The sequence below is a fragment of the Vanacampus margaritifer genome, chromosome 1, assembly GCF_051991255.1.
Source record: "Vanacampus margaritifer isolate UIUO_Vmar chromosome 1, RoL_Vmar_1.0, whole genome shotgun sequence".
NCBI lineage: Eukaryota > Metazoa > Chordata > Actinopteri > Syngnathiformes > Syngnathidae > Vanacampus > Vanacampus margaritifer.
This window is the reverse complement of record NC_135432.1, coordinates 45684708-45707830: the sequence shown is the minus strand read 5'-3', so window position 1 is coordinate 45707830 and position 23123 is coordinate 45684708. Positions and strand designations below refer to the sequence as shown.

General features: G+C 40.7%; 1 protein-coding gene across 4 annotated transcripts in view; it reads left to right on the top strand.

Annotated features, from left to right (window-relative positions):
- Positions 1–203: 203 nt before the first annotated feature.
- dicer1 (dicer 1, ribonuclease type III) overlaps positions 204–23123 on the top strand; it is a 167088-nt gene continuing 144168 nt past the window's right edge. For 2 of the 4 annotated variants that reach the window (XM_077559962.1, XM_077557977.1), the window contains exons 1-4: positions 204–413; positions 10508–10599; positions 10700–10897; positions 17289–17451. In XM_077559962.1, coding sequence (XP_077416088.1) covers positions 10784–10897; positions 17289–17451 — 277 coding nt within the window. In that variant the 5' untranslated portion in view covers positions 204–413; positions 10508–10599; positions 10700–10783. The remainder of the gene's footprint in view (positions 414–10507; positions 10600–10699; positions 10898–17288; positions 17452–23123) is intronic. The other 2 variants (XM_077558777.1, XM_077559575.1) reach the window with 2 other exon arrangements.

Genomic DNA, 23123 nt, shown 5'->3' with positions numbered 1-23123 from the left:
CATGCTGTTTCTAGTAAAGTACTGTCTTAAATGTTCTCAAATTTCAATACTGTACATGCATATAGAAACGTTTTCTAGGAGTGGTAATATGGCAGCCTAGCGGCTTCAAAAGTCTTGGCCTATCGGCTATCCAGTACTTTATACAGGTCTGTGGTCCATGGTCTGCAGCTAGACCTTCTTGCCCCAAGCGCGAACACTTTACGGATATTCTCGGTAACTTTAGTTGAATGTGGTTATTGTGTAAATACGGCAGATTACGCAATTTACGTTGATGTTTGGTCGTAGCTAAGGCGCAGGTCACAGGAAATGATCCCACAGTGGACAAGTATACGCACAAATTGAGACAGCAGAGGGAATATAAGAGACACGGGTTTTTCAAATAAAATATTCTGGATCAACCGAACACGTAACAGGTGAGATTGTGCATACACATGTCTTTTATTAGAGAAGCTAACAAGCGTTGTGGGCTTTTGCTAGCGCTAAACTACCTAGCAAGATATGATAGCTAGCTAGCTCCCTTGATAGTAGTACCGGTAGTAAATGTGCAGAATGCCTTGCGTCCATTAGTGTTAAACTGCCTTTTATTTCGTATGAATAAATGACGCAGGTGTGGGTGTAAATAACTTAAATACATATTTTCACTTGGGTATTGAGATTGTCAAGAACGCTACATTTCTATTTTTGGTAGCCATGCTACCAAATTACGCTGCGTTAAACTGTCACTGTAGCAATTCATTGTTTTCAGCCAATACTGTATGTGGTTTTGGAGCTGGAGCTGTAACTATACCTGACGTTTACATTTTTCACACTCTACTAACCAGACAATTAGAGGCGTTTTCTATTAAAGTTAGCAGCCATGTGTTTGGTTAAAAAAAAAGAACTAAAAAGAGCACTTTTCAATCAACTGCATTACAAAGTGAAATCACAGCAAAATCATGTCAAATGAAATAAATAAAAAGTGGCTGTATGCCTTTGTTGCAATGTTTGATGTTTAAAAATAGGCAGATAATTCAAGCTTTGCAATGGTTCGCCTTTGATTCATTGTGGTTTGTACTATATACAGTATATCCACTATCTGTAGACTTCAAGGATTAGGTGAGTACACTTGAGTACACTTGAGGGGTGTTCCAAAAATAGTTTACCGTGAATAGTATGTTGTAAATTTTTTCTGTCAAATATTTTATTAATGTTTTAAATTTATGTGGTGGGTACAAAGGGAGGAGACATAACAATTGTGTCTTTCGGCGCACGTACCGGGTAGCAACAGGGGGGCATGGAAAAGACCTGTGGCTTCCAAAATTCACAAAAACATAACATTTTTATGAGGCCGTTTCATTGCATATTGACCAAAGGAATCATTGAATCACATTATTTCTACTTGTACTGTTTATGAAAAATGTCTTTAAGGTGATTTTGTCTCATGTCTCTTTACACTTAAAATTTTAGCAAAATTGGAATATCAGAGGTGTGCAGTTGCTAATACAATGGTGCCTTGATTAATGAGTTTAGTTAGTTACGTGACCAATTGTAACACAAATCACTTGTATTGAATATTAACTTTTCCCAATATTCCAGTAGGGCTGGGTATTGCCAACCACTTAACGATATGATGCGTATCAGGGTGCAGGGGTCACAATACAATACGTGTCGCGATACCTTCAAGGCGATTCATATCCCGATAGTTTACAATACTTTACATGCATTTTTATTATAACATTGTATGTATACCTAAATGATATGTTTGTAGGGGATTGTCTACCACCACTTGTCCGCTACACTTGTGGCTACTTTTACTGTTGTTTAACTTTGACTTCTTGTAAAAAAAAAAGAAAAACTATACCCATGGAATTCTCTCTTGATTGGAATGATGGTTGACATTTTAATTCACAAAATCACAACTCTTAAAGTAACAACATAAACGGCCAAAATGCAAGATAACACCCGGCGAAAATTGTTTGCTTCCACAATCAGTAGCACTTGTGCCCCAGTGAAACCACAATTAAGTATTACCTGGCCACCTGTCCATGACTCAGATAAACAAACAAAAACACATTGTCCCCTAGTGGTTGGAAGTACAAACAAATCAAACATGGGGCTCCTACAATGTTTATTATGCTGGATTTGAATTTTTTTTTTGTTAGCAGCTCTTTTGGTTGACCACCAAGCAGCATGTCTGGTCTAAATGTGCGCGCACTCCAGGATTTCGCGTGCATTTTTTCTGATTGTTGCAGGCTAAAATGCCTGATTTTGTGGCCAATTTTTTCCAAAAGTTGTGATAAAAGTTGCAAATTTTTTGTTTGTTATTCATACACTTTTTCGACAAATATTAAGAATTTCGCGGGAATTTGTTATGATTGTTGCGGGCTAAAAAAACAATATTATATAAAAGAAATTGCCATGAAATATGCAGTGCTTAATGCTATCATGGCCAAAATCATTGCCACTACTCCATTTCCTCCTCAAAATCATCAGCTTCTCTGAAACACATTATTTTGTACACTTTCAATTAAGAGTGTGGTGATATAGAGTCAGTTTATAATTCTACATATTAAAAAGAACACACAGATAACTAATTTTCCAGTAAGGGATTAGTCATTGTGTATAATGAATTAAAGTGCTAATATCTGTGGAATCTTATTCCCTGAATTTTCTTTTAAACCGTTTAAGTTTTGAAGGATTATAATATATTTTGTAATCTTTTGCGTGTTCAAATAAATCAAAGATGAGATTCTTGTGAAGAGGGTCCTTGCAAGGTTGATTTATTACAGAGATCTCTGGTCACACAATTGCATATCACCAAAGCAGTGTCATCCAAGAATGTGTGTCCCTTCCCCCAGGAGACACAGCCCTTTTATTACAATCAGAGTTTGTACAGAAAAACGCCTCTCTCCTCCCATCAAATACGAAAATCAGATTACATTCTCACAGTATGCTAGGTTGATCTTTCACATTTAGACAAAACAGAATCTCAGTATGCTAGATTGAACTTGAATTTTCACAAACAGGACAAAACAGAAAATTTAGACAAAACAAGATAACAGATAGGTTAAGGTCGAGTTATATTGAGTTTTGACATTATTACACCTGTGTAGATGTGCATCTACACATCTATAACTAAATTCAAAATGGTTAAAATATAAAATAAAGAATTAAAAATGTTAACAATGTTAACATTATCAAAATAAAAACATACCGTGGGGAACGCCATTATCCTGGTCATGTGACCGTGAGGACGTATCATGTGCGTTAACGACAGCTACTGCCGTTCACTTGAATGGGAGTTTGCTGACGTAATGGGCAAGAAAAAAGCCGTTTTCCATCCCAAATGCTGCGCCAATTCTGATCAGAGTCAAATCCTCAGCACGTCAGCCTTCATGTCATTCCGTGTGTGGGGTGGGGGGTTTTCTCTCCTAATGTGTGCTAAGCACGCTTTCAGCCCAAAACATGTTGCCGGCATGACAGAGTAAAAGTCACCCGGGTGTTTACCGTCCAGGTTAGGGACCGTCCACAACTTACATTTCCAAAATGACCAAAGTCAGTGCTGACTTACTGGTAATTTGAGCCTCTGTAACATGCAACTTGCAGACGCTCCCTAACTTCTACTTGCTACGGGCCAGTAATTGTTCATTGCTGCAGTTCACATCAGCTGGTATTCGGACAGAATCCCAATCCACCCTCTGTGTTGATTGCCCAAGCATCTGCTCTAGAAGGTACCACAAAAAGTGAATCGCCAATCATATTTTAGCTCTGCAAGCAGCAAGAAAGGCTTTTACTGAAGCAGAATGTTTTGGAGAGAATACGAAGAGCACTAAAAAAGCATATGCGTCACACAGATGAGAAGTTTGAACAACAAGATTTGCTACAAAAGAGTGGACTGTCCTGAATGGAAAGAGCCAGGAGTGGTGCAGTTGTTTTTGGAGGACATACTTGTGACAAAAGATATCTCATTTGATGAAGCTAAGTCAAGTGAAATACAAAACTGGAGACAAAATTATGTATTTGAAGAAGTTGAGGACAAGGGACAAAAGCGCATATCCACACGATGGGTTTGCACTCTGAAAGAGACAGTGACTGGATTAGTACTAAAAGCAAGGCTTGTTGCAAGAGGATTTGAGGAGCTGCAAGTTACAGAGCTACAAAAAGACTCACCAACTTGTGTGTCTGAGTCACTGAGGCTTCTTGTAGCAGTGATGTGTCAAAGACAATGGCAACTTCATTCAATGGACATAGTCAGGCTTTTTACAAGGTATGGAACTGTCTAGAGACATTTTTTTTTGTCAAACCTCCTGAAGCAAACAGTGCAGGGACACTTTGGAAATTAAAGAAGTGTGTGTGGATGTCTTGGCAGATGCCTCTGTATTGGTACAACCGAGTAAAGAATATAATGATTGAGGCAGGAGGTATTATATCCAAAGTAGATTCAACAGTTTTCTACTGGCAGGACAATGACAAGAATGTAACCGGTGTTCTTGCTTGTCATGTTGATTTCATTTGGGGTGGGTTTGAAATGTTTGAAATGACAGTCATGGCACATCTCAAAGCAAGGTTCAGCATTGGGCGTGAAGCTCATGACAATTTTTTCTTTTGTCGGTGTAGATTTTGTAACTTCTGACAAGAGTGAAAATACATCAAGATACATACAATGCACACTTACAGCCTATACCTCTCACATCGTCACGAGCAGTTGAGCAAGCTTCACCTATTACTGAGGAAGAGAGGGATCGGCTCAGATCAAAGATAGGGCAACTTTTATGGGTTGCTAGACAAAGCAGACCTGATGCCATGCTTGATGCCAGTAATCTGGCATACAATGTGCTACCATACAGACCATTCATGAAGCAAATAGAGTTGCATCTAAAATCAAAACTAAGACGGTTGAGTTGAACTTTCCACACCTTGGAAAAGATGATACCCTGAAGTTGGTTACATTTATTGATGCATCTTTTGCAAATCTCTCAGATGGAGGTACTCAAGGTGGCCCTTTGATTGGTGAAAATGAACTGTTTTCTTTTATTTCTTGGCAGTCAAAGAAAGTATAGAGAATTGTCAGAACACTTGCAGGTGAAACACTAGCAATGTCTGAGGGAATTGACAATGCAATTTTTTCTGTCAACATTATTCTCTGAACTCTATGCTGGTAGTACTGAGCAAACTGTACCAATAATCTGTGTTACTGATAACCATTCTCTTATGGATGCACTGAAGTCTACTAAATTTGTTGCTGAAAAAAGGCTTCACTTGGAAATCAGCCCTATTAAAGAGCTCATTGAAACCAAAAGGGTTAAAAAGGTGCTGTGGTCAGACACCAAATATAAATTGGCAGACTGTCTGACCAAAAAAGGAGCATCTTCAGCAATGTTACTCAAGGCTCTCTATGAAGGGCATTGGAAAATTGAGTGAACAACCAATTTATTGTTTAATAGTTACATAGTACAGTATTTGCATATAACACATTTATGTTATACATGTACTCTATATAATGTTCATTTGTTTTCTTTTTTTTTTTAAATTTAACTCTTTGACTGCCAAAAACGTTAAATAACGTATAGTAAAATCCTAGGGAGGAGTGCCAAAGACGTTTGTTTCAAAACAGTGGTGAAACTAACCATTTTCTATTGTTGATTACTGAAAAACGGAATAAGGTAGAAACAAACTTTTTTTTCTGATGAAAGATGAGAGTCCAATCTTTCATTTGGTAGTATGTGTGTTTCCATAGTCCAAACACATAATTTTCTGTGGACCTTGAAAGATAAGTCAAAAATGCTTAAATCGGCTGGTACCCACGGCATCCCTTTTCTGAAAACGTCTGGCAGTCAAAGAGTTAATTAAAAAAAAATTAAGTGACTGAGATTGTTGTTCAATTTAATAACTTTTACATGTCATACCGCAAGGGGTTAGTGCTACTCTTATGCCAAGTGGGCTCTTGGGGGAGAGCGAGTGTTGGGCGGTGGTGGTAACGGTGGTGGGAGCAGAGTGCAACAGAATAAAGTGGTCTGAACTTGAAACAAAAGTGGAGTTCTTATTCCATCTAACACTCTCCTCCTTTCTCTTCAAATAGCGTGTCTGCCATTCCGGAGTCAGTAAAAGGATTTTTGTGTTGCGCCCAAAATCCACTCCACGCGTTGTGAGCACTCGTAGGCAGATTCACGGGGGCTCGTAGCCCTCGATGCTGGTAAAATTAAAGCATACGCTTCAGTCCATTCACTTTCCAGTGTCTACTTATCTGACTTCTAAAAACGCCATACTTCATCACGTTTGTTGTGAGAATGCGTGAACCCCGAAAAACAAAACAAAAGTTTTGGACCTTACCAGATCCCGGCTCTGTCAAAGGACCAAGCATAGCTGCCCTCGCGCGAGCTTATTTAAAAATTGTCAATCGGTAAAATGGAATATATTTCCCTCCCAGTACATATTCTTGGAGGTCCGAATGAAAGGGTCTCGGGGTCCGGATCTGGACCGTGGTCTGCCATTTGGTGACCCCTGCCGTAGGTTCATATGACGTAAAGATTGACAGTGACTCAAGATATATTTGCAAGATATTTTATTGTAACAAGAAGTGTCTGCAACAAGCAGCGACTGGCAAAACAAGTCAATTATTTTAGATAACTTTAAAAGAAAACATTGTGGGGATAAAATGCTTTTCTTTTATGTAAACATTATTTTGTTCAACACAGAGGGTCCAGCTCTTATAGTGAAGCCCCTTCCCCTTGGGAAACCACACATTGTCATTGAAGCTCAGATGACTGATGAAAATAAAACTGCTATACTTCTTCTTTTCCTTTCGGCTTTTCCCTTCAGGGGTCGCCACAGTGAATCTGTTGCCTCTATCGAACCCTGTCCTCTACTCTGACACCAACTACCTTCATGTCCTCTTTAACTACATCAATAAACCTACTCCTTGGTCTTCCTCTAGACCTCCTGTCTGGCATTTGGAAACTCAACATCCTTTTGCCAATATACTCACTATCTCTCCTCTGGACATGTCCAAACCATCTCAGCCTGACCTCTATGACTTTATCACCAAAGTCTCTAAAATGTGCTGTCCCTCTAATGTACTCATTCATGATTCTATCAATCCTGGTCACTCCAAAAGAGAACCTCAGCATCTTCATCACTGCGACCTCCAGCTCTGCCTCCTGTCTTTTCCTCAGTGGCACTGTCTCCAGACCAAACAACATTGCTGGTCTCACCACAGTTTTATAAACATTTACTTTCATTTGAGGTGAAACTCTTCTATCACACATTACACCTGACACTTTTCTCCACCCCTTACAGCCTGCCTGCACACGCTTCTTCACTTCTTTTCCACACTCTCCATTGCTCTGGACTGTTGACCCTAAATACTTAAACTCCTCCACCTTCTTGCTTTCTCACTCTTCCACTTGGGTCCCTCCCATTCACACACAGATACTCCGTCTTGCTATGGCTAACCTTCATTCCCCTCCTTTCCAGGGTAAACCTCCACACCTCTAGCTTCTCCTCCGCCTCTTCCCTGCTCTCACTACAGAAAAAATAAAACTGTTATACTATGACTCTGAATATTATTCTTGTTCATTGTTTGCTTGCTGTTGAAAGGGGACTAATGTAAAGGCACTACAGTTTTTGGTGGCAAATAATATAAGAATTATATATAAGGAAGGAAGATGTATTCTTTATGTTTGATTCATTTACATATTAACCACTAGAATGGAGAATGGAAGACTAGTTATTAGATTAGGTATTGTAAACATAAGTGACTAGATGTGCCACTGATTGTAATAAGGTAAAATAGCAAAGTGATTTCACCCCAATCATTCCTCTTGATATGTCAGCTTTTATAGATTGATAGAAAGCTCCAATTGTTTACATATTTGCACTTTTTAACATTTAATGCATTGATGGACTTCATATGGTGTGAGTATAAAATGTCCGAATGTATTTAAATGCACCGCACATCTCGCAAGAGATGTCAATGTTTACGTTAACAATTTTTACAATGTTTACAATGTTTATGTTGACGCCAATTGGCGATTGAATATGATTTTGGGATGGCGTTGTGTTGATCTTGGTCATCGAGAGAGGCCCTCTCCATACGGGGGAAAAAAAAACAAATGATCACGAAACACCGTGGACTGTAACAATGAGTCAAGTTAGAAGACACGCCACCGTGCGTTTCGAGGGTAAATTTAAAAATAAAAGCTTACCAACCCTATTGCATTGACGTCCATGTATTAGTTGGTAGTTATTTATTTTGGTTGGCCTTCAGCAGGCAGCATGTGGTGGCTAACTTGACATGTTCTCACACTTATTCCGAACGAGTAATAAGGCTCAACTATCTGTTGAACTACTGATTAAAACGTGCAGTTGCGCCCAGCAAACGGATGATATATTTATTAGGGCCCGAGCAGCGACCGAAACTGCGCACACAAGGCATGGCAAAATATTTACATTTTAGACAGTCCTTGTCCAATGTAACAGTACCCCGACGTGCAAGTACCCCAACGTGGCCCAGGTTGTGAGAGCCCTTTATAGCTGCTTGCATCTCTAGTCTTCTTCTTATTTTTAGGGCCCAAGCAGCGGCGTCGCTGCGAGGCGCTATTGTTTCTGTAGAAATTCTTATTTTTCTTCTCCGCAAACAATCGCATTTTTGAGATACTCAACATGAACAGAAACTCACCAAACTTTACACACGTATCAGGCTTGGCGAAAAATTTTATATTTTAAAGTCGCCATACATGATAAAGGAAAATGGGTCTGTAGCGCTATGATTGTCCTACCGCTACAAAAATTGAGTGGCACCTGTAGCACATCCAGACGAACAAAAAAGACTTGGATAGCTGTACCCTAAAATGAACAGGAAGTGAGGTATGAGTATTCGAATGTCCAATTTTGGCACATTTATAGGGGTCATACTTTTGCCCCCTTCTCCTACACGGTTAACCCGATTGACTTTGACTTTAAACTTGGGGTGTACCATCTCAACAGGTGAGACAAACGTCACGGTAAAAAAAATCAAAAGTTTTCGAAGTACTATATGACTGGGGTGGGGCATCAAATTTTGAGTTTCAAAATTCCTACCCGTACAAATCCGTTTGTACGCATCAGCTAGAGGCACGGAAATTTGGAGGCATATGTAACAAAAACGTATTTTGGTGTCATATGCTAAACCTAACAGGAAGTGCTCCAGAGGGGGGGGCATCACATTTTGTTTTTCAAAATTCTTATGTAATTAAGCATTCCTGGTTGTGTTGTGCGTTTCAGCTAAAGCTACGGACATTTGTAGGCATATGAAACAGCCCACGAAGCACAAAAATGTATTTTGGTGCCATATGCTAAACGTAACAGAAAGTCCAACATTTTGATTTACTTTGGAATTTGTTACCTTTTTTGTGGGTTGTTTCAAAGGGGTATATATTCTAACAAACTGCTCCTACAAAATGTATCCGACTGTCTTCAAACTTGGTGTTTCATCTTAAGATGTTAAAGATGAAAAGTTATTGAAAGCTTTTTATTTCGGCGCACGCTGTTGCCGTGGCATGCACTGTTTGCAAAGGAAAAAAGATCCTTCTTAACGAATCATTCCCGGTTGTACGAAGCACCTAGAGCTACTAAAAAGTCTCTTGGAGCCATATGCTAAACCAAACAGGAAGTCCACCATTTTGATTTACTTTTTGATTGGTAGCCATTTTTTGGGGCCTTTTATAGAGTCTGAACATGTGCAAAAACTTTGCACACATATCAAACATGAATATTTGAGGCATTTCTTGTGCAATTTGCAATAAATGGCAACAACACCACCTCAAAATTATATTTAATTGCCAATTAAAGACGCTAAGAACGACCATTCATAATCATCTTCGGCCACAATTTAGAGCAGCAGGGTAAAACAAATTTTTCTTGGGTGCCACATCATAGTTGTGGTTTCCTTTGAAAGGCTGTTATGACAGTGAACCCAAATAAATGTATGATCACCTCATATTACATATACACAACAAATTGATGAATGACTATCATAGTTGTGAAATCAGAGGCGAGTAAAAACTGTTCAAATATTATTACATTTATTTTACGAGAGAGATTGTAACAAAAATGCTTACAGTATCGCAATGTTTTTAAAAGTAAGGATGATTACTGTTTTAGTATTTTAGCAAGATAAATACAGACAATTCAGTTTTGAATCACTACTGCAACCTGTGGTCAAAAAATAAAACTGCTCACACGCTTCTTCACGTAAACAATGCACACAACGTTACATCCGCAGACAGAGGGTGGGAAATTCAAACCCGAAGCCAGTCTGAAAACTATTGGCCAGAGGCTTGCAGGAGTACCCATTGTGAACAGCGTGTTCAAATCACAATGTGTTTAATCTACTACTTAGAAATTTTCATAAATGGTCAACTAAAAAGTCTATTGCAAAGATATTTTGGAGCAAACTGTTATAAAGAGCAGCTTTAAATATATCATATCGGCATTTCTATGGCAGTGTCACAAATGTAACATTCTACAATCATGTGTTTTTTTCCCTCAGGCATGTTCATGAAGGTGTAAGGCGTAACAGATTTAATCATGGAACCAACATTACGTTTTTCCTAATCCAGATTCTGCTGCAGATTGCTGTATGTAAGTATATTTTTGGATAGATTGTGATTAATATTTATAAATTTTATCTGCCAGCTCCTTTTTTTTGAATTAACAAAATATCATAATCTGCTTTTTGTAGTGAATTTGTGAAAAATCTGATATGAAATAAAATTAAGTGGACGACGAGAGGAGTTCTGCCTACTCTTCTCCATTTCGTTGAAAAATGGCAGGCCTGAAGCTTGTCACACCGGTCACATCTCCCATGGGGCCTTTTTTTGGACTTCCATGGCAGCAGGAGGCTATCCACGATAATATCTATACACCTAGAAAATATCAGGCAAGTAGTTGTTTGTTGCTTTTGTTCAATTATGTTAACTAAACTTAAAGAAGAACTTGAAGTTTGCTTGATTTTTTTATTTTTTTTAATCAAGAGTCAATAGTGAAGCACATTTATTGGTTTGGGTTAAATAAATGGCAGTTGCTTGTATACAATGAAACCTCCAAAGTTGAACACAATCCATTCCATGAATTTCCATTACAATATTAATACATAACGCTGGCATCTAACCTAATACTCGTACCCTCAAAGTAGAAGCTGAAATTTTTTGGGAATCCCGTGGCTCCCGGGAATCCTATACATAGGGTTAAGGGGGTGTATGGATGTTTACCTGGTGTCTAATGTTTGAGATAAAGGTGTACTTTCATTCCAGTATGATATTAAAGTCTAAAGTTACACATATATCTTAATGTTGTGGTTTTGACATAATTCCCCCACTGAACTAAAGACAGTTTGGGGAAGTATGTTCAATATCGTGTTCTCTTTAATATATGTCCTAAGAATGACTCCCTTTTTCGTCTCCACACTAACGTAATGGACTCTAAACATGCACCATTTCCGCGTTTGGAAATGGTGGCATGCTAACTTCTGGTTGCTAAGGAGCATCCAACTCTTCAAAGTATACCTGCAGTCTGATGGAATTAACGTGAAGTTACTGTAAATTGCATTTTGCCTTCTAACGCCTTTCTAATTGCTGAGTTATCAAAGTGTCTCAAAGCATCAACATCTGATATAGTGATCTTCTTTGGTTCCATAATGACGTCATTTTCGCTGCTCACTAAGCATTATTGATTAGAGTTGCGCATTAGCACCAGCTATAAAATCGACTTAATTTTTATCTAATGAACTGCAAGCTTTTAACTATGTTTAATGACTGTTTTTGCCCTATCAAATAAAGAAGTAAAGAAACTGTCGTAAATAGAAACAAACATGTCTTACCTAGTGTTGAGTTTGGTATAATAGTGGGTTCGTCAGACTACAAACAGCATCAGTATTTTGCCTACAGGCGTTTTTACAACTCTGTTACCTCCGGAACACATTGGCACATATCTGAGTGTTTAATTCCCTCTTTGTGTTGATCACAGGTATGATAGAATCAGTGGTGGATCTGTCAATGAATTTTGAGTGTCCGTCATTCGGCAATCGAGAACAGTCAGGACACCCTTCCGTCATCATAAATTCGCCAATATTTCAAGTCGAACGGCATTGTAATCGTCAATCCGTCATTCGTTGTGGTAGAATGGATCATCATTGATCGGTGATTGGTTCGGTTCGGGTCCTGTACAATCCACAGATTGGTTGATGAAAAAAAAAAAGTGCGTATTCACACGGAAGCAACATGATCTGTCCAAATTCACTATAATAGAAGCAGCAGAGAAAGTTGAAAACCGTTGTGGATCATGCAAGTTGCATGCATGGGAGCAGGGTGAAATTTGTCCTGAAATTCTGCGTCATTCAGACAAGTCAAGGAAACATGCTCAACGTAGCACGCCGCCTACGCTAAGGCTAGTTTCAAGATAAAATTTACCAAATAATATATTGACGGCAATGCAAATAGCCTCAGTGGAATTCTACTTTGAAGTTGACCCACGTTGTGGTGTGATGGCTAGCTCGACTTCCTGTTTAGATGTTTCGGATTTCATTGTCTTAGTTTTTATTGACATTACATAGTTGCGATCAACACAACACTATTCTGACCTCATATTCAATCGTTAATTTAGGCTAAGAAACTGCTAGTTAACGACGCCGTCTTTGTATGGTACGACACAAATCTCTGACTAGTGGCTAGCCTTAGCAAGTAAATGAGTTTGACAGCTGATACCTGGCTTTCTTTACTGTACTTCTTTTTCAATATTATGGACCAAGGTTATTTTGTAATTCACTTTCCATGTTTAAATGAAGGGAATGTGTCTTAAATTGCACTTAAAAAATAGAACATTGTCTTCATTTATTTTATAAAACCGTTTTGCCCATAAAAAAAAACCCCATTCAACTCAAAATGTCAAACATAGCCGTTTAGATTTTAGGAACACAACTTAAAGCCATTATTTTACACATAGACCATGTATACCTCCGTGAGTGATCATCTTATTGTGTTGTGGTGGATCCAATGATCCTAGGAGCTATGTTGTCTGGGGCTTTATGCCCCTGGCAGGGTCACCCATGGCAAACAGGTCCTAAGTGAGGGACCAGACACAAAGCATGGCTCTAGACCCTTTATGATGAATACAATCAATGGAAATACATTTCCCTTGCCCGGATGCGGGTTACTGGGGCCCCCCTCTGGAGCCAGGCCTGGAGGCGGGGCTCAAAGGCGAGCGTCTGGTGGCCGGGCCGGACCTGCATAAGCACAAACGGCAGTCAGGACCCGTCCCCCAACCTGAAGGCGGAGAAAAGCTACCCTGTCGTGTACCGGGGTGAACACGAACGTACAGACGCCAAGTTGGGGAGCAATAAGTATCCCCACACCTGCTCTGCGCCTCTCATGGTGGGCAACTCCAGAGTGGAAAAGAGTCCAACCCCTCTCAAGAGGACTGGTACCGGAGCCCGAGCTCTGTGTGAAGGCGAGTCTGACTATGTCTAGTCGGAACTTTTCGACCTCGCACACCGACTCAAGCTTCTTCCCCACCAGAGGGGTGACATTCCATGTCCCAAGAGCCAGCTTCTGTAGCCGGGGATCTGTCCGCCAAGGTTACCGCCCTTGGCTGCCGCCCGGCTGTCAACGCACCCGACACCTTTGGCCCCTCTCACAGGTGTTGAGCCCATGGGAAGGCGGGCCCACATTACCTCTTGGGCTGTGCCCAACCGGGCCTCACAAGGCTTTCGCTAACGAGCCCCACTTCCAGGCCTTGCTCCAGAGGTCGGCCTCAGTGACCCGCGTCCGGGCAAGGAAAAACCACATCATTGTCAAAAGGGGTGTTTTGAGTCGTATTTGGCCTGGCCCCTCACTAGGACCTGTTTTCCATGGGTGACTCTACCAGGGGCATAAAGCCCTAGACAACATAGCTCGTAGGATCATTGGGATACACAAACCCCTCCACCACAGTAAATTGAAGGCTTACGGAGGGGCATTGCCTTTGTTATTCTATGATAAATAAAGTTGTCGTGATCTCACAGACAAAGTGCTTTTCTGCACATTGTTGGACGTAATAATCTGGAGATGAAGATTGATTTATGTTAACTTTTTTAGGTGTCGTCAACCTCAACTGATTTGGGTCACTGCTGATAATGAGCTCTCGTCTTGGTCATGTAAAATAAATACAGACGAAAGAACCGGGCATCGTGTTGCTTATTCAATGGACACATTTCAGCAGCAAACAATTTGCTATGACTGACACTTCAGTTGCAGAATAAAGAGTTTGATCACTGTAACACACTTGCCTTGTGTTGCCTTATGCATCCTCTCCTCTCGCTGGCGCACAACCATAGGGAGATCACGATACTACTTTCCACTAACACTTTGTGCCATTGCCATTATTCCTCGCCACTGATTTGAATAGCATCGACCGGCCTAGCCTCAAGACGCTAGCTTTCGGCTTCTGCTCATGAATTAACAGTGAATCATTACATTACCGGAGCTAGCGATTAAAAAATATTTGTAATATTTATGTTACGGCCGTAACGTGGCAGCGTATATTGATTTCCGTAACTAAATACGGACCAAGCGACGCCCCTCTCGCCTATTAATAATAATAATGGATCAAATTTATATAGTTATTTTTTGGACACTCACAGGTTCTTCACAATGGATACATTATTTGTGCGCTCACACATTCACACTCTGGTGGCGGTAAGCTACTTAAGTAGCCACAGCTGCCTTGCGGCAGGCTGACGGAAGCGTGGCGGCCAGTGTGCGCCCACTGCCCTTCCGACCACCACCAAACATTTGCACCTTTCACACAGACATCAGTGTGAGTTGCACTGGAGGCAATGTGTGTGAAGTGTCTTGCCCAAGGACACGACGACACATGACTCGGGGAGAGCGGGGATCGAACAGCCAACCTTCCAGTTTCTCGACGACCAGCTCTTCCTCCTGAGCCAAGGCCGACACTATTCACCTATTTTCTATTTTTGCCGGACGCATCCGTCGGCATCTGTCAAATGGCAAAGTAGCACAGAACACATCGAGCATGACAGGAAGACCGACGCAGTTTCACAATGAAAAAATCCTGGTTACTTTTCAGATTAAAACATTCGCCAGATCACAATCATGTCAGCAAAACGTCATAATGCTTATTCATCCCAATTATTCATTGACTTTTTGAAATACTATACAACGGGATGGGGCCTCAAATTTTGTCTTTAATATTTCCTTCATCAAAAAAGAGGAAATGCTTAATAACTCAAAAAAATCCCAAACTTCTCATGCATCTTAATAGCCACGGTCTGAAAACATCTATATTATAATATTTGGTTATACATGTAGCGCCACCTAGTGCCGAGCCCGTTTGAGGGATCCAGTTGAAATTTTGTCAGAAAAGCCTTAAAATGTTGATCATGCCCAACACAGAATATTGTAATTTTTCGCTAAAGGGCGTGTCCGTTCCAGTGCCGCGAATTCTGACGATTCATCGTGACAATAAAAGCTGTGTTAACTTGACCCAGATGATCCTATCTTCTCAAAAGTCCAGGTCTGAATACATCTACGGACTTAAATTTATTCGTACTGATAGCGCCACCTACTGGCATTTTTTCTCCAACCACGTTAACTGGAACTACCTCATATTTGCTCAGAAGAGTGTTTAGGCCTTCATGATGTCATAACACGAAGTTTGTGAGTTTTCGCGAATTGTTGTCGGCGTGGCAAGGTACTGTTCGCCAAGAAAACACAGATTTTGAGGGCCTCAACATGCACAGAAACTCATGAAACTTGGCACACACATCTGGCCTGACAAAATGAGCAATATTTGACCATGTATTGGGCGATTTTGACAAAAATTACTCACTAGCGCCCCCTAATTTTTTTTTTAAGAAGCAGCCTTTTTAATGAAATACGTAATAACTCCTCAATACATGCTTAAAAATTTTCCAAACTTCACTTGTATGTTTATAGTCACGACCTGAAGGTATCTCTATGACTATAGTCAGTTATAAATATAGCACCACCTAGCCCTTGGGTCGACAAAAAAAATTACGACACATAAGGTGTTTTTATATTTGGACACAATTTTTATACTTTTGTAAGTGTGATAACTAAGTCATTTATGATTTTTTATTTTTTTTGCTTTCGACAACTCAAAATTTTTAGTGGCATCAGATTTATCCATATACTGTATATGTACTTTTTATTTATTTATTTATTTATTATGTCCTCTATGGACAATAAAAGCAATATTGTGCTATGAGTAAAACTATGATGTGTATATATGTACTTTAAAATCGGGGCAACTCATTGGCAAAAAATAAAACGGGGGCTGATTTTTGAGGGTCTTAACATTGACCAAAACTCATTGAGCACATTCATCACACCTGGCAAAAACAAAACAAAACAATCCATAATATGTAAAGGTTCATTATGCCATTTTCAAATAATTTCTGCTTCGAATGTGCAACTACCCAAACGTGCCAGTACCCCAACGTGCAAGTACCCCAAAGTGGCCCGGGCTGCGAGGGCCCTTTATAGCTGCCCGCAGCTCTAGTTGTTTTTTGTTTTTTTCCACCAACCAATCCGCGGATCAAGCACAATCCAAACCCTGGGCCCTGATCCAAACCGAACACGTATCAATAATGATCCGTTGCACCACTAATGTCAAAACTAAAATTAAGATTATGTGTGGGCTGCTGCCTGTGCGATTTTGAAACAATGTGTGGGTTTCTGCCTGCCGATTCGCGGCCCAAAATATAGTACGGCCCACCGGGAATTGTCCCGCCCCTCCAGATGGCCCAGTCTGTGCCTGCCTGTGCTTCATGACAAGTAACGGCGGTCACGTGATATGCGCCGAAGAGCAAGTAGTGTCCCGCTCGCCCTGGTCCGTCTGCAGGCATATGAACTAGGAAATGTGCAGTGTAATGATGGCATGCTTAAAATGATCATTACACTGTACATTTCGGATTAAACATTATTAACTACTGCTCTAATATGGTTTAGTCGTATGAACATGTTTTTGCAAAAACATTGAAGAATAATTAATGATAACTTAACTAAAAGCAAAATTGCATTGTCCTTTTATAGCTGCTGACAGCTCCAGCTATTGTTGTTTCCAAAAAGTTGAGTTTGAACTATTTCTCAAATTTAAACTTGATGATATTTAACTTTGGGGGTTTCACTGTATCACTCTTGATATGTTATGGAATTAAATTGTACTTCACAGTTTCTTGTATTTTTTTAAGTAAAATTTTGGTTGCCTTTTTTTCCTCACACCTCATAAATGACTTTAACTTTCTTACACAGGTAGAACTTCTTGAAGCAGCTCTTGAACATAATACTATTGTCTGCTTGAATACTGGCTCAGGGAAGACATTTATTGCAGTTCTCCTTACAAAGGAGCTTTCCCACCAAATCCGTGGGCAATACCAAGGAAATGCGAAGAGGACTGTATTTCTTGTCAACTCAGGTACTTGCAAAATAGAATTCATGTTGTTTTGGTGTGTCCCAAGTACAATTTAATTGAATGGTACTTTTTTGTTGTTTTCTAATTACCACACGTTGTCGTGTTTTGTGCACAATTATACTCTTATTGATACCCAGGAAAATACTCGATACTAGGGCTGGACGATTTATCGTTTTGAGACCGAAATTGCGATCTCAGAGTCTGTGGTTTTATTTAAAGGGCTCTTAACCCCAAGTTCACCAATCAGCGGCATGTCACACTGCACACACTCAATAGCCACCTCTGAATTGGTAAAAAACAAAGAAACTGTTACGCTGTCACCGAGTCACCCCAAGATACTTTCTTTCGCGGCTGCTTGAAGTTGACAACACAGTCCGTGATTGAGAACGCGAGGCGCTAAGCTAACTTGCTCCGCGGCAGAATGGACAGACTTAATAAGTCCGCATGCAATGACTGCAATGAGTTGCATGGTGCATATCCTCTCCTCCCTGGTGACAAATAAACTACCCTACTAAAAGTAGCACTTTCACAAAAGCAAACGGGAGTCGCTAAGCATGCTAATCGCTCATGTGAAATGGAGTTGGGAATGACCCAAAATTAGTGCTTGGGTGTACTGTAGACTTTTTACTGAAGTTTGGTTAGAATCGCGTTAAGGAAGAGCACCAGTAGCTATGAACAGAACATTTGTACTACAATTGATACGTATTCTAGACTAAAAATAAGATGACGGATACATTAGCCTTTACAGTTGGACGGCTGACGTCAGCCATGACGTTAAGCTCGAGGTCCAAAGTAAATTAATATCAGCATGTTATTGAAAATGTTATATCCATAAATGTAAATTTCTAAACTTGAAACCTTTATTCAAATAATTTTTGATTAAAATTTATAATTATTTTAAGTCTCTTAAATTTGTAACTAACAAGAAATGTTATTTGATAATTAATATCCAATTTAGCTCTTTGACTGCCAGACGTTTTCAGAAAAGGGATGCCGTGGGTGCCAGCCGATTTAAGCATTTTGACTGATCTTTCAAGGTCCACAGAAAATTTTGTGTTTGGACTATGGAAATACACATACGACCAAATGAAAGATTGGACTCTCAACTTTCATCAGAAAAAAAAGTTTGTTTCTACCTTATTCCGTTTTTCAGTAATCAACAATAGAAAATGGTTAGTTTCACCCAAATGCTCTGTTTTGAAACAAAATACGGAGAAATCAAGCTTTTTGTGAAACGATATTATTTCATGCACTCTAGTGAATTTGACACCCTTTTTTTTTCCATGAATGATGCCACAAACACCTAAACTGTGCTTTACTTCTGTAAAACACTACCACCAACGATGAAAAAGTGTTTTTTGATAGCAAAATACGTTTATTTACATTCAACAGTGTAACAATTTGACAAAACAGTTTGGCAAACTATTTACAAATGTGTGCAACCGTGGTACTATTTACAATTGTGTGGATGTTTCAAATACAGTTTTTCTTTTTGTAACACTCCCCTGCGTGCAAGGGGACGCAGCAGGATTTGCACAACAGATTAGTGTCACTGCGATTGCAGACGCTACACTTTTTTGCTGGCTTTTTTTTCCGGGGTTATAGCAAGTATATACTGCAGTGTGTGTTTGGCCATGTTGCCATCAAGTCTACTCTCAGGATCATGATACGGTGACGTTACGGTGGTGTTACGTCTGGCTTCCTCATGTCCTTCAGTTCCTATACTGGGTGGTAAGAGATGTTCTGATCCATCTTATCCGCTCCATTCATGGTGGCATCGTAGTCCATAACCAGTGTCTTCTCCGTGATCAGACTGTACCCACTCCTCCGATGAATATGCATTGGACTCGGGGCACTCTTTGTCGTCCGATTGAACATCCGCCTGAGCAGAAGTGCTCGGTTGTGCTCCGCGTTTTCCGGCGTTAGCATCGCTAGCCGGTGAGGCTTTATGACGTGATCATAGCCGCCGTGTCAACGCTTCCAACTTCGGCGTCAACCTCGGAGTCACCATCATCGTCATCGTCGTCATCAATGTGCTCTTTAGCACTGGTTGATGCTTCTCTTCTTTGAAAAAAACGATCAAGCGTGAGCTGCTTGCCACCGGTCGCCATTTTCGCTTTATCAGCCATTGGCCCCTCAACAGCTCCGCCTCACGTCTTCTACTACTGACGCCTACCCGATCTTGTCCAAAGAGAGTCATCGCTGCCATCTAGGGGCCAAAAATAGTCATTATACTAACTAGATCTGCTTGATACTTTCAGCACAGCTGGCCAAGGCTTTCCTCCACCCGTTTACCAAAAAAAATAAAATAAACTTGGTGAACGTCTTTTAAAGTCTTTGGCGCTCCTCCGTAGGATTTTACTAAACGTTATTTAACGTTTTTGGCAGTCAAAGAGTTAATTGTTATGCCTGGCCGAAGCAACTCCAAATGGTGCGTACTGCCTCCGTGTGGAGACGCCAATCCCCCGCAGGCGGACGACAGCGGGAGAGAGAATCCGCCACCTGGTTCACATCGCCCAGGAGAATCACGGCCCATGGACTGGCAACTGGGCCGACCTCGTACTGCCCTGATGATTGATGTGGTAAACCAGGGGTGCCCACACTTTTTTGCCCCAAGACCTACTTTTGAAGCAGCCAACCTCCTGCGATCTGCCTTTTTTTTTTGTGTGTGTGGGGGGGAGGGTGTGGGGGGCGTAAACTAAATTACAATTAGCACTGCACGCCACACTACCACGACACCACCGCACAGAAGTAGCGCCAACTTTGAACCATATTTCCAATTTAATATGGACCACCATGGATGAAATATTGCGATCTTGAGTTCACAACTGAAGCTATTTCTGAATGGAGAGCTTAGCCTCATTCATTTAACTGCAGCGCGACATCTCATTCAAGTGAACAGGAACACACAACCAGGCGAGTGGTGCTCACCTGTTATTTTTTTTACAAACCCAATTCCCAAAAAGTTGGGACACTAAACAAATTGTGAATAAAAACTGAATGCAATTGTGTGGCAAATGTTTTAATTTTATTCAGAATAGAACATAGAGAATAGGTCGAAAGTTTAAATTGAGAAATTTATCATTTTAAGGAAAAACTATATTGATTTTAAATTCCATGGTGTCAACAAATCTCAAAAGTTGGGACAAGGCCATTTGCACCACTGTGAGGCATCCCCTCTTCTTACTCGACGAGACAAGTTTCTCAAGTTTAGAAATAGGAATTCTGTCCTATTCTTGTGTAACACGCATCTCTGTAACTTTTCAACTGTCTTGGGCTTTCTTTGTTGCACCTTCCCCTTTATGATGCGCCAAATGTGCTCTATAAGTGAAAGAAGTGGACTGCAGCCATTTTAATACCCGGATCCTTTTCCTACGCAGCCATGATGTTGTAATTGGTGCTGCATTGAGGTCTGGCATTATCGTGTTGAGAAATGCAAGATCTTCTCTGAAAGTGATGATGTCTGGATGGGAGCATTGTTGTTCTTAAATCTGAATATACCTATCTGCATTGATGATGCCTTTCCAGATGTGGAAGCTGCCCATGCCATACTCATGCAACCCTATAGGATCACAGATGCAGGCTTAAAAACTGAGTGCTGATAACAACTTGGGTTGTCCTTGTCCTCTTTAGTCAGTATAATATAGTGCCCCAGTTTTCCACAAAGAACTTTGAATCGTGATTCGTCTGACCATAAAACAGGTTTGCATCTGGCAACGGCGGCTGGCACGGTAGATTGTGTTCACCCACAATGTTTTCTCGAAGTATTGCTGAGCCATTTCTGTTATTTCCCTTACAGTAAGCATTCCTGTTTGCGGTGCAGTGCTGTTTAAGGGCCCGAAGATCATGGGTATCCAGGCCTTGACCCTTACACACAGAGATTGTTCCAGATACTCTCAATCTTTGGATGATGTTATGCACTGTAGATGATGATTACTTAAACCCTTTTGCAATTGTTTTCACTGCTAAACACCTTTCTGATATGTCTCCACTATCTTTCTGCACAACATTGGAGGAATTGGTGATTCTCTACCCATCTTCGCTTCTGAGAGATAGTGCTACTCCGAGAAGCTCTTTTTATACTCAATCATGTTGGTCTTCCAGCTGTTTTTTTTAATAAGTGCATTTTACTTTTCCAGCCTCTTATTGCTACCTGTCCCAACTTTTTTTGAGATTTGTTGTCACCATGAAATTTACAATCAACATATTTTCCCCTTAAAATGATACATTTTCTCAGTTTAAACTTTTGACCTGTCAACTATGTTCTATTCTGAACACAATATTGAAATTTGGCACTTCCACATAATTGCATTCAGTTTTTATTCACAATTTGAATAGTGTCCCAACTTTTTAGGAATTCGGTTTGTAAACCACAACCATTACAAATCCATCAACAAGTACCTTTTAAATTGTAAATGTAGTTCAACCTTGTTGTAAAACATTATTATATTTCTTGTATATGATGTATTTTTATGACTTTGGCAAAGACTTTGGGGCCTCCTGCCTCGCTTGCGTGAAATTAAGAAAAAGGGCATGTGCCATGGCCATGCTTGCTGTGTTTGCTGCCTGCACATGTCAGAAGAATTCAGATGCACAATCAAGTGACGGGATCAATGATGGGATGTCGCCTTTTTTATTTATTTGTATTTATTATATATTTATTTATTTATTTATTTTTAAGGTCGTGTGTTGTCATGCAATCTACCAATACTACCTTCGCGGTCGACTGGTCGATAGTGATCGACGCATTGAGCACCCCTGTGGTAAACGGTTGAAGTGTTGTCCTATCATACCATCACGTGGCGCCCCGCAATGAAGGGCAGAAAATGAATGATAGCCAGATGAACTGCACGCAGCTCCAGCACATTGATGTGCAAAGTGCTTTCCCTAGCTGACCACTGGCCCTCAGCCAGCCTGACATCGGTGGATACAACCTCGCGGCGAGCCAGCATCACACCCAGCGGAAAGCGCGCCGTCAGGGATGTCAGTTTGCCCAGCAGCCTCAAAAAGAGGACAAGAGGCAGCATCCTGTTGACATGAAAGAGAGAGACAAGGTGGAGAACGTCATCTATCCTCTGAGTGGATGGTCCTGCATTCATGGGCGTTGTGTCCAAAAATATCCTGATGAAAGAAGTCTGCTGAGAGTGAACTAAAGTGTGGACTTCTCCAGTTTAACACTGAGGGCAAGCCGTGATATGGACGAAGAAGTACAGAGCGCCAGAGCACCAGACGGCGCACATACAAGCCAGTCGTCCAGGTAAGGGATCACCTTCATGCCTCCCGACTGCAGGAGAGCAAAGGCCGACTTTACAAAACGGATGAACACCCTAGGAGAGAGTGATAAGCCGAAAGGGAGCACCCGGAACTGCCAGAGACGGCCCGTGTAAGCAAAATGGAGAAACCACTTGTGGTGAGGTGCAGTAGGAATGTGGAAGTAGGTGTCCTTAAGATCAACAGAAGTGAACCATTCCCCTCGGCTGACCGTCCGCAGCACGTCAGCTGTAGTCAGCATGTGGAAGGGTAACACCCTGAGGTACCAGTTGAGGCCCATCAGGTCTAGAATAGGGCAGAACCCGCCTGTCTTTTTGGGAACAAGTAAGTAAGGGGATTAGAATCCCCTTGGATGCACCAAGGGATCCAGTGCTTCGATGGCAGACTTGGCAAGGAGGGCCGCT